This window comes from Scleropages formosus, chromosome 5 (assembly GCF_900964775.1).
Source record: "Scleropages formosus chromosome 5, fSclFor1.1, whole genome shotgun sequence".
Lineage (NCBI taxonomy): Eukaryota > Metazoa > Chordata > Actinopteri > Osteoglossiformes > Osteoglossidae > Scleropages > Scleropages formosus.
This window is the reverse complement of record NC_041810.1, coordinates 32,874,238-32,890,690: the sequence shown is the minus strand read 5'-3', so window position 1 is coordinate 32,890,690 and position 16,453 is coordinate 32,874,238. Positions and strand designations below refer to the sequence as shown.

The 16,453-nt window shown below is 42.7% G+C and overlaps 1 protein-coding gene across 3 annotated transcripts in view; it reads left to right on the top strand.

Annotated features, from left to right (window-relative positions):
• Window positions 1-1,260: 1,260 nt before the first annotated feature.
• Window positions 1,261-16,453, top strand: part of nkd1 (NKD inhibitor of WNT signaling pathway 1) — a 39,747-nt gene continuing 24,554 nt past the window's right edge. For 2 of the 3 annotated variants that reach the window (XM_018749668.2, XM_018749667.2), the window contains exons 1-3: window positions 1,261-1,461; window positions 1,587-1,619; window positions 1,825-1,946. In XM_018749668.2, the coding sequence (XP_018605184.1) occupies window positions 1,434-1,461; window positions 1,587-1,619; window positions 1,825-1,946 (183 nt within the window). In that variant the 5' untranslated portion in view covers window positions 1,261-1,433. The remainder of the gene's footprint in view (window positions 1,462-1,586; window positions 1,620-1,824; window positions 1,947-16,453) is intronic. The other variant, XM_018749669.2, reaches the window with a different exon arrangement.

Sequence of the window (16,453 nt, the reverse complement as noted above, 5' to 3'; positions counted from 1 at the left end):
TTGAGGTGCTCTTCCTTTTGCCTTATGTTTAGTACTCTGAGTTTCCCAAGTGTTGCAACATGTTCAGTTTGAAGTTTGCCCACCCCTTGACTTATGTTCTGTTTGTAGGGATGCTCTGACCTCCCGCTCGCAAGCCCTGGTCTTCATTTCCCTGCTGCCCAGAACCATAAACTCCACTACATATTGAGATAAGCCCTTGGCTGCACTTGAAGCAGAGAGCCAGAACCACATTTGAGTGCTCCTGGTGCTGGTGGCGGTGCGGCGGTCACACCACAGTCTGCACCCGCGATCGGATCTGTCCATAGAGGTCAAAGTGGGTGGCGCTCATGAGCTGTAGCCTGCGCCTTCGCGAGAACCACGAAACTTCAGCCCATGGGTGCAGGTCTCAGGAAGACCTTTGTGAACAGTTGGGACCTGAATGGCCCATCTGAGGGATGTAGTTGCCTTTAGGGTGGCATCCAAAATGAAAGACCCCCCATGTAGGTCCACTTCATTATATAACCTATTGATTAGAAAATCATCTTTGTTACCACAGTGGACAACTTTGCTATACCATCATTAATAACCAACTTTTAATCAATATCTTAGAATAATTACGAGGCACTTTGTCTTTATTTAAAGCCTGCAGACTACAGTTGAAATTTCAACCAATAAATATTACAAATAATATAGGCTTTAATGCTTATACAGTATGGTCACTGTTGTGATTATTGATAACATGGAAATCAAGCTTAAAAAGAAAATCATAAACTGATTGCAACATTAAATGCAATTAATTTTAAATTATACATGCGCACTATGACGAAAACTATTAAAAGAGTAATACAAAGTCATAACAGGTTACATTTATTTATTTGTTTGTATACTTTAAAAAAATTGTTAAAATGAATTAAATCCTGAATAGGAAAAGCTGTAACTCTCCACTGTAATTTTTTTATAAAATAAGAAATGAGACATTCACTTTCATAAGTTCTTCAGTTTGGTGGGCCATGTATGGCATGTCCTTAATTTCCGAGGGTTTCTAGACGAGCAGAGGCCGTTAACTTTATAGACAATATATCAACAATTACTGTTGTTACAAAGTTTACATCACATCATTCTGGAGAAGGGGGGGCATGAGGGACTGCGGTTTTTCGTGTTTTTTTTTTGGGATGTCACACTAACGTACGTGTGTTTGTCCTCATGCCTCCTCCTACTCGCGGCTCGGACTCTCAGTACGTGGAGAATGCGCGCGGGTCCTGCTCGTGTTCATCCCAGCGGTCCAACGTGCGCGAGCTCTTAGTCGCACCGGTGGCGCGGACCGAGCGCTTAGTCTCTGCGCGCGAGTGAGACGACCGAACGGTCCGGAGGCACGCGCTCCCTGTGTCGCGCGCCTACGATACTTAAATTGTGGATTATATAAACTCAAATGATTTGCGACCAAATGCGGAGAAATGGGTAAACTTCACTCAAAACATCATGGTAAGTTGAGGGTACCGTCGCTCGTTTTTGAAACACGGCGGGGTCGCGAGTCGATGAAAGGTTGTCAGGCAACTAATCGTTGTTTCCGCTGTTTTCTCGTTTATTCACGGAATTGTGTCCAAAAGCTACAGTTTGCAAACCAAGGGAGAGCCCCGAAGGTGAGTACATTGAGGGAGTCGGTCGCAGAGTGCCGCTCTCTGCTTTCATTACTTTTAAAAGTATAGTTGGAATAAACGTAGTCTAGGCTCTGGACGTTTGGAAGGAGAAGTGGCACGTTATGTAAGGAAACCTCCAAACGAACTTGTGGGCCATTTCGGCTGTGGACGTCTGCTGCACTTTATGAGGCAATTTTGTGTGTTTCAGGCGACAGTTTTGTAGTTAATGCCTGTTTGACGAGAAAGGGGATGGACGACTGCGCTCTCAAGCACAAGTACTACTGCACGAGCTCGGAGTGCGCGCGGAGGGCGGGTTGCGGCGCCTCGCGGGTAAGTAAGTGGCGCGTGCTCCTTGTCCGGACTGGCTGCTCTTTCTGTCAGAGCGTCGCGCGCGCTCTCAGCTCTGCGCTTTTGAGGCGGACTGGGACGACGACGACCCTGTTCAATATTGCCTGGAAACGTCTCAACATTTAATTGTTTCACAGTTTAACTTGCCTGTGATAACTAACATTTGTAAAGGTGAAGTCTTTGCTCATCGCACCGCAGAGGAAACTTTCCGGAAAAATCAATTACAAATGCAGTTATTGTTGAGAGGAGTGCATGATGATATTATGCTGAGGCAGCATACCATTAATTGTTGATTGAGACTTGTGCACTGTTTTGGAGCTGCGTACTTATTTTGTCATAATTGCAGGTTTCTTTACCTGCTTTTACCGATAACACTAAAATATTGATGAATTGAGCATGTTTTTGTAATCTGAGAACATGTTCTAGTCCAGTCATGTGACCAAAGCCTTTTTGTTCTCTACGCTTCTCTTGTACAGCTCAGTTTGAGAAATTTATCCTAAAAGTTAGCAACTAACCAAAAACCCCAAGTGAATTTCAACATGTAGACATACACGCTTTGATGTGTTCAGGAGACACTGCCCATGAAAGCAGATGGCTTCATGGTAAGCTTACTTGAGTCACCGCAGTCATCACAAGACAGATGATGACTGACCGACATTCACACAAACACATTTCAGAACCAGGACTCCCGGAAAGCTGGTGATAAAATGCATCTGTTGGACTTTTTGGGGTGTTAGCAACTTATTTTTGAAATAGTAATAGCAGTTCATTTAAGAGTCAGAGGGCCTGTTGAATTTTCTGTATTTGATAAAGATTTATTTTCTTGAAAAATCATTAGGTTTAAGTGCTTCACTGTCTTCTACTGGTTTGATGATTCTGCTGGTCTAATAGAGGTTTCTTGTCTGAAGTTTAGTCTTTATACTTGCTAATGCAACAGTTGTGACAGTGGTGCACAGACTTCCATCAGCTGCGTGGACACCTTAGTTGAATGCATAGCTTCCTTATGGTTTGGTGGCTCCTCTGTATCATGGGTATAAGGAGGGCCAAGATCTTGTTGTGGGTTGTAATGTACTCTTTGTATTTTTTCTGAGATATGTGGTTTTGCAGAAAAGCATCTGCTAAATGAATAAATGTAAATGTATTGTATGATATCCTGGTAAAGTGATACCTTAAAAAAAAAAAAGGTTGTTTGGGGAAGGCGTCTTCTGGAAAGGTTTTAGTGAATCCCCCTGCTCCTTTAACAAGCAACATTTGGAGAGTTTGCTCCTTATCACATACCCATCCTCTCCAAATGGCTTCACCCCTTCCTTACTTGGAATCGAATAGAATAGAACTTTATTTGCCATTTGTACACGTACACATGGTCCGGGCACATAGGAATTCTTGCGCGATGCTGAGAGAGTCAAACGTAAAAACAACGTGTACACAATAAATACTCTAAAACTTCAATAAATAAAGCTACAATAATACAATAAATACAATAACTACAGTAAAAGAGGGAGGTGCTTGAAAAGAAAGCTACTGTGAGGCGGCTCTCTGGAAAGTGTACATTATCACATATTGCTTTACATATTTCTTTTGTGTGCATGAATACTGGAAGAGCTTTTTGTATTGAGCTTTTACTGTTATTCAAAGCATCAATCTATGTGAAGTGAGTTTTATTCAGGTGGATCACAAAATGTGATACTTTTAACTGCTGATAGTCTTGGTGCTTACCAGGGTGTAGTGGTCTTCCTCTCTAACACCTGGCACATGGGCTCAGCAGCATGTTACCACTTGGCCTTTCCTAGAAGGGTAGAACTCTGTGAAGAGCAGGAAGTTATCTCTCTATGTGCATCTGCTGAGAGCCAAGTAGGTGAAGGATACCTGGAATTCCATACCTTTGGGACAATCATTCTGCAAAAAACATACATACACTTAATAAAAACATAATGGTAACATACCTATTAAAGTTTATGAATGCCCAAAAAGTTATGGGTAGAAGTCAAATGCAGAGTCCAGCGGTCTCTTTTAGCAATATACAATATTTAACAATGACAATTTCTAAGCATATAAATGAACAAAAGCATAATTGAGCCACTCCTTCTTAAATTGCTTTGCAATAACTGCAGCTTAAGGAGAAATGCATGGAAACATATTGCTGTGTCCTCAGGGTGTTTTATTAAGGAGGAGACAAGTTTTGTGTTTAAGCTTTTTATTATGCCATGGATTGTATTACTGAACATAGCTGAAGAATAAAAAAATGGGGGGAATAAACCCCATGCTTCAATGACCTTAAACATTTGGCTTATTTTCCTGTGATATCTGGCATTGTAATACAACTGAATTCTCATTTCATCAGCAAATGGTTTTGTGCAGCATCTGAAAGCAGTGCTAGACCTCATCATGAAAACATCAGAAAGAATGAGGTTTTCTGGTGAATGGATTTACTTTCTAGTAGTTGAAAGGGAAACCATGTACAAAAAATGTGGACCATTTAGCTCCTCCAGAGCCCTGTGTTATAAATTATTGAAGTTTATGACTATGATTGCTCTCTCAGCAATGCGGATAAAAAAGGGTGAAACGTGTTGCACATAAATATTTATTGGATCACCGTTTTGCACTTTGTTTGTTTGGTTTGAACAAAAGTCTTTGGAAGCCTTAATGTTTAATGGAATATTAAATTCTGTCTTGCAAAGCTAGGTAGTTTCTGTGTCTCTAATGTTGTGTTTTGAGAACCAGTAAATGTGAAATGATGCTGGCAGCTGTTTAAGAATCCATAAAATGCTTGAAGGGACTGAAGATGGAGGTTTTAGGAGGTCTGGACTGGAATTATGTGTTGGGTTTTGAAAAAAAAATCAAATTTGAGGTCAAGGATGTCTCCAATGTTAGTCTGAGGCCCCTGTGGTAGTTCTGTCTAGGCCATAAATGTTTTCAAATGGAAGGATCTAGTTATCCCCTGCAGAAGTAGTCAAAGGAGTCTGCCACTCTTCTCTGAAACTGACTACAATTGTTTATGGTGGAATGTGCTAGCTTTTTCAGATTACTTACATTTATTCATTTATCTGATACATCTCTCCAAAGTGACTTACAGTGTTAAGGTACTTTACAATTATTCACCCATTTATACAGCCAGGTATTTTTATTGGAGCAATTTAGGGTAAGCATCTTGCTCAAGGGTACTAAAGCCAGAGGTAAAACTTAAACCTGCAACCCATGGGTCTAAAGGAAGCAGCTCTAGCCACTGTGCTACCAGCTGTTCTCTTTAAACTTACCCTTCAGATTTAAGGTACTTCATTTTTGCAGGGCAAATAAAGTGGGCAGAGCAGAATAATGTAATTTCTTAAAATTTAAATTACTTTAAATATTAAAATTTATGTAAGTTTGCACTTGTCAGCTTTGCCTGTTGTATTGAAGGTAACTGAAAATCATTAAAATATTTGGTTTTTGTAAGATTGGTAAATGGTTTGGAGACCATAAAGCTAATTGGTTTGCATTTTATGTGGATAGGGGTTCCCACTTCATACAAATTCATGCTTATTTTTCAGGTTCATCCAAGCAGTACTTCTCTCATTAGTTTCTCACTTTGTTTTAGACACTTTCTGCTCCAGTCCCCATCTATTCAAAGTGCTCAGGAATCACAAGGAATCAAATTCATAAATTTTTCTTTTCTTCGGTAGGTCTATAACCTGTTTTCAGCCCTGATCCTATATTACATCAGTATTCAAAACTTATGCTCGTAAATTTTAGTTGGCAGTGTTCCGTTTGAAAAATATTAGCTGAATTTTTTGTTTTCCCTCCTTCCACCTTAATTCTTCCTTGTCTTAACTTCTGTCTTAAACTCTAATCTTTTTATTTAAACAACAGTGGAAGCTGAGGTCCCGTCCTGGGTGTGTCCCCTACCCCTCCGGCCTTACGCCCTGTGTTGCCGGGTAGGCTCCGGTTCCCCGTGACCCCGTCAGGGACAAGCGGTTCTGAAAATGTGTGTGTGTGTGTGTGTGGAAGCTGAGGTGCTTTCTTCTCCCTGAGTTGAGACCTGCTTTCCTGTTCTGAGGGTGGTCTTGTGGTGAGCTGTGTCAAAGATCCTAGTTTCTCATGGTCAGCCCTGTTGGGTTTCCCAGCCCTCAGTTGACAGGAAGAAATACTGCTGTTCAAACCAGGTATGTTAAAATGAGCTGCAATGAAAATTTACTCAGAGAAGCCAACTAACAATTTCATGCACATTGAAAGTGCTGGAGTACTTTTACCCCCTACTGTCTAGTATTACCTTTCTGTTGTTAGTGTGCTCAGTAGACCTCTGTTCGCCTTCTGTGGCATCTCTGGTCTTTTCAACTTTTGAGGCTGTATGAAACTGTTCTGCGCCATTCCTCCTCATACCTGGTCTATACTAGAGCTGTGGTCAAATATTATTCCATGACACATTGTAAAGACCTGCTTTTTTATGATTTAGAAGGATTTGTCATTATTTAGTTTTTTTCTTTTTAGGTGAAATTGCTGCTTGGGGATGTATTGTCTACTGGCTTTATGGAAATGTTACTTGGCTCATGAATATAGGATAAAAGTCCTGGGTTAATTTAGCTTGAATGCTAGGATGGATAAAGGATGCAACTGTCCAGCGATCTGCCTATCTTCTGCCTAACTTATTACAGAGTTGATTGTTCAGTTGGTGATCACTTACAGTTCTTTTACTGTATAGTAAGCATGGTATGTGGGTACTGGTTTGCTTACTGAATTACAGTAGTGGCTCTAAATCCTGTACATTTTAGTGTCTCTGATTAGAATTAAACGACAGTTATATCGTCATCTGCTTTGAGTATAGTAACTGAATTGGGTGAACAAGTGTTTGGGAAGCTTTCCAATCCCTAACCTAATGCTTTCTTGTGACAGGCACATGCTGTCAAATTTACATTTAGCTTGTTTATCTACATATGTTTAAATGACATGATCATGTGTCGTGATACTATAATACAGCTTGTGGGACTGCCCATAGCCTGTGTCCATGGTACAGTGGTAGTCACGTATCTGTGTGAGTGCTGTGTGCGTGTGTGTTGGGTCTTGGCGGCATGAATGTGCTTCTCAGATCAAAGTCTTCCTGGAAAATGCGCACCCGAATCCCCGGGGATTAGCAGTTGCGATTTTCAGCTTTATTTTCGAAAATATCTGTGGAGTGTGGAACATCCAGCGTTTGGGGGTAGGGGAGGGCATCCTGCACCTTAATGCATAGGCTGTGTTGTCTTGCTGCGTCTCACTCTGCTGTTGTATTACACCAGTGTCATTTTAGCACACCTGAGAGACCACAATTTTACTTCAGACTGGGGATGCAATGCGGTGTCTATGAATGTATTAGGTGTTTCAACGTTTGTGATGATCTATTTTGTTGTTTTGGGTTAGACTTTTGTTTGTGCTTTGCCATTAAAATCTGTATTTTACCCTAAGAGAGGTTATCACATTCACTTTTTCTGGCCTTATCCCATTGTTTTGTCTTTGTAATGTTGAGCTTTATTTTGTAAGATGTAGTTCTATGAGCGAAAATAGTGGACTAACAGGCTTGCCTTTTTACTTAGCTTTTTAATTTTGTCCCTTGAATAGCTTCTGAGACTTTGAGTGTTGGAAAGCAGCAACATTTTATCGGTAATGTGTTTACAGTTAATTTATATTATATCCCTTCACCTAGTACCACTCTGCATTACTAGACACAAGATTGCTGCATTAGCGTAAGTGTGTTTAGTTGAAGGTTAAAGGTTTAAACAGAATAATTTGCTTGTCCGACTGCCATTTCCTTTAGAAATTTGAAGTTCTATTTGTGTAAATGGAATACATCTTTGTTTACACATGTTCAGTTTCATATTTTTATTACAGTGTGTTGAATTTTTGTCCAGGGAAGTATTAACACAGTAGGATTTAAATCCTGAGCATCTGGGTCTCCTACTTAGAGTTGATTTGGTACTCGAAGTTTGTTAGTCAAATGTAGCACAGGCTGCATCAGTTGCTTGTCATCAATTCTATATGCAGCTGCTTATGCAGTTTGCACCAACAAGAATTTCTGTATTTGGCAAACTGATTGTGCTATGAAAATTGTGTGTCTGCATCTGTATCTCTAGGTGAAATACACTTTTTTTTCCTCTGAGGTATATGTTGCTTTGGAGTGCATCTACTAAATGAATAAATGTAATGTAAATGTCAGCAGCCCAGAAAGGTTCATGGAGAGGGAGGCAACAGTGGTAGTTTTTGGATTGTAACAAAGCAGCAGTGTCTTATTTTCAGCAACAGAGACCAGGATGGCAGGCAGCTCTTCCCTCTGGTGAGCCAGGATGCCACCTGCATGCACCTGCATGCTTGGAACCCCCTGGCAGGGATAATTCATATATTAAGAAATGCATAAGAAATCCCAATAAAGAACGCCCGCTACATCAGGGTGTTGCTGCTCCACCATGACTCTGTGATCTCTTAACACAGGATAACAGAGACAGCACTTCAGTGACAGGTTCTAAACTGGTAGTTGTCAAAGGCATCTACAGCTTGCTCACCTTCCCTTTGATTTTGCACCTTCTCCACTGTTGTGGAACACTTAAGGCAACACTTGCTATTTGTGATTGCTTTCTGTTGGCACACTGCATGAAGCTTTCAATTAGTATGCTATTCTTTATGGAAAAAATAAATATACTTGTCTCAATTTATAAGGGCAAAGAGTGTGACAGTGAGGGTCCTCGCTATAGTATTAACCTTTAATTTTGCATGGTGATAGTGTGAGAGTTTTAAATGGTTTTCATGTTCCTTTAAATCCACAAAGGGTATTTCCCAAAGCCAAATAACCTGTTTTTGTCTGATTCACCCAACAGGAAGCAAAAATTGAAACGATTTCTTTTGGATAACATATAGTTCTGTCTTTGGAAATCAAGTTACACCAGTTCTTCTACTTAACTGCCCAGGGCAAGTTGAAAACCAGCCAAAGTCATGATCTGGTTTAAGCAGAATTTCTGTAGTATGACTGTGTATGTGATGCATAATTTTCTTTCTTGGCAGAAGAAAATTTAGTTTTATTAGCTGGCAGAGTTAACACTTTAACTGACTCTCCTCCAAAAAATCAAGTTAACATTTAATATATAATAATATTCACACTTTTTAACCATTTATGCTACTCGGAGTTGCTGCAGTCTGGAGCTTATCCCATAATCACTGGGTAAAAGGCTTTGGCTTTGGGGTGCCTGTCCATAGCAGAAAGCAGAGCATCTAGAGGAAACCCATGCAGGCACACAGAGAACATCCAAACTCCACATAGAATGAGATGGATTTAAACAGCCCTGGCTGTTTGAGACAGCAGCACTTCCCAATGCATCATTGCACCATCATTACAACAATATCTTTTGGCAAATTAATGTCAGCAAATGCATTAGTGCAACCATTAATTAGCACACATTACACAAATTCCAAAATAAAGATAGAGTTGGGGTTTTAAGTCTTCTGGATGAGACCGTGTCGTGTAGGAAACTGGTTCCGACGTTTCGCTTCGCTTGTTGGAAGCGTCTTCAGGAAGCTTCCACATCTTGCGAAGGCTGGATGTGGAATGGAGTGTCGAATTGACGAAAGCTCCTGGAAGGAAGAAAAACAGGTGCTCTTGAAAGCTCTCTCAACGAATGGTTTTGAGTCATGGAAATCATTTGCTGACATGAAAATCCAAAAACATCAGACACAAAGAAACAAACAACGACCGAATCAACTAGAATAGCCTACCTCCCCTAGGTCAAAGGCACTACCGACAAGATAAGTAGATTACTCAAAAAGCACGACATCAAGACCACCTTCACCGTCGGGTCCACAACAAGAAGCCTGCTTGGTACACTAAAAGATAGCCTGCCACTGAAGAGCAGTGGAGTCTACCGAATACCCTGCAGCTGCGGCAAAACCTACATAGGGCAGACAGGACAACTTATCTCAACCCGGTTCCAGGAACACATAAGAGCGATGAAAAACATCAATTCAGCAGTAGCTGAACACTCTCTACAGACCGATCATGTGATCAACTTCGAAGAGACCACAGTTCTTGCACCTGTTCCGTGATACAAGAGCCACGTAGTAAGAGAAACGATCAAGATAGAAAAGCACCCCAATAACCTCAATCAAGAAAAGGGTTTCAAACTATCAAGGACCTGGACACCCCTCATTTCCAATCTTCATTCCAGACCCACGACAACCCGACTGCCTCACATGGAAGCTCAGATCAACGAGCCGACCAGTAACTCGAAAGATACAGTGCAGGTGAAAAACACAGCAGGGAAACCACCAAATGGGACTGTTGTGTGTTGATTATAGTGAAAACTCCAGGCTAAGTGTTAATAGGCCACTCTTAATAGCACCATGGGTTAGAGTTTGGTTGGCCGGCAATATGTATAGAAAACGGTAGAAGAGTTGTTGCTGCACGTGGTTCAGTAAAGGAAAAAGAAAACATTATCCATCGCGTCTTATCTTTATTTGTGTTCAAGTGTAGTTATTGCACCCATAAACACAACAGTTGGCGACGAGGATTTTTCGGATATTGCCCTGAAGTTTCTCCTGGGTTTTTTTTTTGTGGATGGACATTTTCTTTCCTGGGAGACGAACGGGACAAAGACGTGCGACGGCTCCGGCTCCGAGGGGGAAGCGCAATACTGAGTGAATACAGACCTGTAAGTGAAATAATATATAGGAAAGATGGCTGGATATATGCGTTTGACAGTGCTACGGATGATTGGCCGATGTACTGTGAGCGAATCGAACAGTATTTCAAAGCCGACGGCATTGCCGACGACAAGCGGGTGTCGGTGCTGTTAAGTGTGATGGGTGGAAAAGCGTATGCGTTGCTGAGAACCCTCACTGCCCCCACAAAGCCGGCAGACCTCAGCTTTGATAATATTGTGCAAACACTGCGGGATCATTTCATCATCATCAATGGCATCCATCAGTCTAGAAAGACCATGGAATTGCGCCTTGGTTTTGTCCACTTCACGGTGGTTTGCATCGCCGGCCATGACTGTGAAGGCCCAAACGAGAATGACACTAACGGTCATGATCACTGCGGGATCATTTAGCGCCAAAACCGCTGCTTATAGCGGAACGTTTTAGGTTCCATAAACGTAACCAAAACGAAGGGGAGTCTATCGCAGCTTATGTGGCTGAATTAAAGAAGCTGTCAGAACACTGTCAGTTTGGAGATGGACTGAGTGATGCGCTGAGAGACCGTCTAGTCTGTGGTATTTTACAAGAGAGTATCCAGAAAAGATTGCTTACGGAATCGGATCTCACATTCAAACGTGCAGTTGAAATTGCTGTCGCCATGGAAACAGCAGCCAGAGACGCTGTAGAGTTGCGATCCGGAGTAAAAATGTCGGTGAACAAAGTGACCACTGTTTATAAATTAAAAGAGACAGTGCAAAATGCAGAATTGTGCTACTGTTGTGGCAAGGGCGGACACAAAGCAAACCAGTGCAGATTTAAAACTGAAACGTGCAGAAAATGCAACAAAGTTGGACACATACAAAGAGCTTGTCGCTCCGATCTTTCACACCACGAGAAAAACAAACAGTACAAGGCTCAGAGAAAGAAAAGTAGAGATGTGCATGCTGTTGCTCAAAAATCTGATGAAGAAAGTGACACAAGGTTGGCAACTCTGGAAATCTACAGTCTGAGAGGTGACTTGAAACAAGCGATCTGGCTAACACCACGAGTGAATGGAAAGACAATCCGAATGGAGCTGGACACAGGCTCTGCCGTATCTGTCATGTCACAGACTGAGTTTGAAAGACATTTCACAAAAGCAGAACTTAAGCCATCGCCTGTTAAATTGAAAACATATACTGGTGAGCCCATAGTTCCTCTGGGTGTGATGCCAGTGACTGTAAGGTACAATGGTCAACAGCACGAACTAGATCTGTATATAGTTCCAACGGCAGGACCAACACTTTGGGGACGTGACTGGTTGAGAAAGCTACAGTTGGACTGGAAATCCATAAAAAGTCTACAAATCTCTGTCCTGTTTTGTCAGGCACTCAAGAGAAACTGAAAAAGGTGTTGGATGGTGCTGCAGTGGTATTCCAACCAGGAATAGGAACGTTGAAGCATATTAAAGGGAGAATAACCCTGAATGAGGGTGCAGTACCCAAATTTCACAAAGCGCGGCCAGTCCCCTATGCTATTCGTCAGAAGGTGGAAACGGAGCTGGATCGGTTAGAAGCTGAAGGAATACTGTCCAAAGTCGACTGGAGCCCCTGGGCAACACCAGTTGTTCCTGTTGCCAAGAAGGATGGAACTGTAAGACTGTGTGGGGATTTTAAAGTCTCCACCAACTCTGAACTGCAAGCAGAACAATATCCACTACCAAGAATAGAGGATATTTTTACTTCCTTATCAGGAGGACAGTTTTTCAGTAAAATAGATCTGGCAGAAGCATATTTGCAGATGGAAATGGAGGAAGACTCAAAGGTGTTCCTGACCATTAACACTCACAAAGGCTTGTATCGATACAATAGACTGGTTTTTGGTGTTGCCTCAGCGCCAGCATTATGGCAACGAGCGATGGAGCAGGTACTTCAAGGATGTCAGTGCTACCTTGATGATATTATAGTCACTGGAGAGGATGACGACAGTCATTTGGAGAACTTGACACGTGTTCTACAGAGACTAAGAAGTTATGGACTGCGTGCGAGGCGTGATAAGTGTGAGTTTTTCAGGAGTACTATTACATATTGTGGACACAAAATTGATGCAAACGGCTTGCACAAGTGTCATGACAAGATAAGGGCTGTCGCAGATGCCCCACGACCAAAAGATGTCTCACAACTGAGGTCGTTCCTTGGATTTGTTAATTATTATAACCGGTTTTTGGCAAACCTCACCACTGTTCTCCACCCCTTGAATGCGTTATTGCGAGCAGGACAGAAATGGATGTGGACAAAACAGTGTGAACGAGCGTTTCAGGAAGCGAAGAAACTGGTGGTATCAGAAACAGTGTTGACCCATTTTGATCCACATAAACCCATCAAGCTAGCCTGTGATGCTTCACCGTATGGTATTGGAGCAGTGTTATCACAGGTCATGGGTGATGGAACTGAACGCCCCATAGCTTTTGCATCACGCTCTCTCAATGCTGCAGAAAGAAATTATGCACAAATTGATAAAGAGGCTTTGAGTCTAGTATGGGCTGTGAAACGATTCAATCAGTATTTGTATGGAAACGAATTTACTGTGGTTACTGATCACCACCCGTCCTGGGTGTGTCCCCTTCCCTCTCCGGCCTTACACCCTGTGTTGCCGGGTAGGCTCCGGTTTCCCGTGACCCTGTGAGGGACAAGCGGTTCTGAAAATGTGTGTGTGTGTGTGTGTGTACTGATCACCAACCCTTGGTTTCCATTTTTAATCCACGGAAAGGCATTCCACTGACAGCAGCAGCGCGAATGTAGTGGTGGGCGTTGTTTTTGGGAGGACATAGATACAAGATTGAGTTCAAAAGAACTTACAGTCATGCAAACGCTGATGGACTCTCACGACTACCATTAGGTGGTGATGATGACGCAAATCCAGCAAAAGGAAGCATTCCCTTGGATGTTTTTACTCTTGCTCAGCTTGAGAGTTCCCCTGTTACAGCTGAAATGCTTCAGAGGGAAACCAGGAGAGATCCAATATTGTCCCGAGTTTACACAGCTACTCAGACTGGCTGGAATGAAGAACAGAAGATACAGTTTCCGCAGTTCTATCGGCGCCGAGATGAACTCACTCTGGATGGAGGTTGCCTCATGTGGGGATTAAGGATCATTATACCTCCGAAGTTGCAAGCTCGAGTCTTGGAAGAGCTTCATGCTGGTCACCTAGGAGTGGTGAAGATGAAATCACTCGCTAGAAGTTTTGTGTGGTGGCCAGGAATCGATCAGCAGATCGAGCAGCTCGCCATGCATTGCCCAGGATGCCAACAGGTTCAAAATATGCCAAAACCTGCACCGTTGCACCCTTGGGAATGGCCTGCTGTGCCGTGGCAAAGGATTCATGTTGACTTTGCAGGACCTTTCATGGGCACTACCTTTCTGGTGGTCGTCGATGCATGTTCTAAGTGGCCAGAAGTGTTTAGCATGTCGTCCACAACCGCTACCCAAACTATAACAGTGCTGAGAGAACTTTTTGCGAGGACTGGTGTCCCAGAACAACTGGTGAGTGACAATGGACCCCAGTTTGTATCTGAGGAGTTCCAGATCTTCCTAAAGAACAATGGGATCAGGCACTTGACCTCTGCCCTATACCATCCTGCTACGAACGGATTAGTGGAGCGATTTGTACAAAGTTTGAAGAATGCGCTGCGTGCCATGGTGGGTGACAAGATTACGTTAACCCATAAGTTGCAAAGGTTTTTGTTTGCGTATCGTAACGCAACACATGCTACCACGAATCGAACGCCAGCTATGTTGTTCTTGGGAAGACCTTTACGTTCAAGGCTGGACCTGTTGCGACCGAATGTGAAGAGGGTTGTGCAGGACAACCAGTTGAGACAGGTGCAAAGAGACGGACCGGTACGAGAGTTGGAAATTGGTGAGAGTGTGCTCGCTAGGGACTACCGCGGGGATCACAAGTGGATGCCTGGGAAGGTAAAAGAAAGAACAGGACCACTTTCTTACACAGTAGAGATTGGACCAGACACCACCTGGAGACGGCATATTGATCAGTTGAGAAAGGCAGATATTCCTTTGGAAGGTGTTCCAGGAAATGTGCCATCCACGTCTACTGTTGCCCCTTCCGATGGCAGCGACACAGCTACACCACAGGATGCCGCGATGTCTTCACAGGAAGTGCCACAAACGCCTATCCCACCTTGTGAGGAGAGACGTTACCCTACCCGTACACGGAAACCCCCAGACCGTCTTACTTTATAGGGTTTGGAATCCTACCGAGGCAAAGACGTCATGCAGAGGGACTTGCAGTTGTGTTATTGTTATGGGTTGCTTTCTCTAGAGGGTTGTTTTATCTAGAGGGGAGGAGTTGTTGTGTATTGATTATAGTGAAAACTCCGGGATAAGTGTTAATAGGCCACTCTTAATAGCACCATGGGTTAGAGTTTGGTTGGCCGGCAATATGTATAGAAAACGGTAGAAGAGTTGTTGCTGCACGTGGTTCAGTAAAGGAAAAAGAAAACATTATCCATCGCGTCTTATCTTTATTTGTGTTCAAGTGTAGTTATTGCACCTGTAAACACAACAGGGACCACCCGCTATGACCTTCAACCCCAACCCCACCCATAGAGATGTCCACCCTCGTTGAACACTCCATTTCACATCCAGCCTTCGCAAGATGTGGAAGTTCCCTGAAGATGCTTCCAACAAGCGAAGCGAAACATCGTAACCAGTTTCCTACACGACGCAGTCTCATTCAGAAGACTTAAAACCCCACTCAGTTGACACCAGCTGCGGAAGCCTATGTGTTTTGATAAAAATAGAGTTGTCAAAAGTGGTACCATAGTTCTGTGTCCACTCAGTAAAATGATGCACAACACTGCTGAAAAATACATGCTTTACCCAGATATCTGTATTTGTAAATTTTTATTTCTTTTCTTAGAATTAGTCACCCTGCCCAGCAACTGTAATTGCATGAATGTTACTCCAAGAAATGAGGCTAGGACTAGGGAACTAAGAATGAAACTAAGTGAATACAGTAATGGCCACTGATTGCTATATCCAAATAAAACTCCTCTCTTCACAGAACAGGAATGCAATATGGCAGCCAGAGCAACTTTGTTCTCATAGTCTAATTTTTTTGGGTGCAGCAGCCTTGTACCTTAAATGTGTGCTACTTGTAGTTTGACACTTTGGAGCTGTGGCTGACCTTCAGAAGGTAGCCAGAGTTGAACATTTTAATTCCTGTACCTAAGGGCCAGTTCCTGCTACGTTTCTGTTTTTTGTGGCTTCTCTTGTCTGCACAAGGAGGTCTAGAGGAGGTGTTCGACTTAGGTTTGAGATATGGATTGTAGGTCTCAGAACCTCAAAGACAACAAAGTTTCCCAGTGCAATAATACAAGAAGCCTGTTCCTCGTGTGTAAATTAATTCTGTGGGCTTGAGGGAAGTCTGAAGTTTACCTTGGCCTCGTATATAAAGTAGTCTTCCCTGTAGCTTTTGTTTGATTGAGTTAGAGTTGGAGCACAGAAGGTCTCCAGCCACTTTTGTTTTATCATGGTCTTTATTGAAAAGGCTCTCTGGACTACTCAACCTGTCTGCCCAGCCTGACAAATGTGGAATTAGGTTAGGTTGTCTAGCCAGCTCCAGCAAACTGGGGTAAAGGTTGTACATTTCAAAAGTGAGAGAAATTGGGGATCCACACTTACTTCTTTGTAGTACATGTTGTAAGATAGGGGACAGCTGGTAACGTAGTGGCTAGAGCTATGGCTTTCGGACCCAAAGGTCGCAGTTTGGATCCCCATTTCTAGCTGTAGTACCCCTGAGCAAGGTACTTCCCCTAAATTGCTCCAGTAATGTTACCCAGCTGTATAAATGGGTAAATG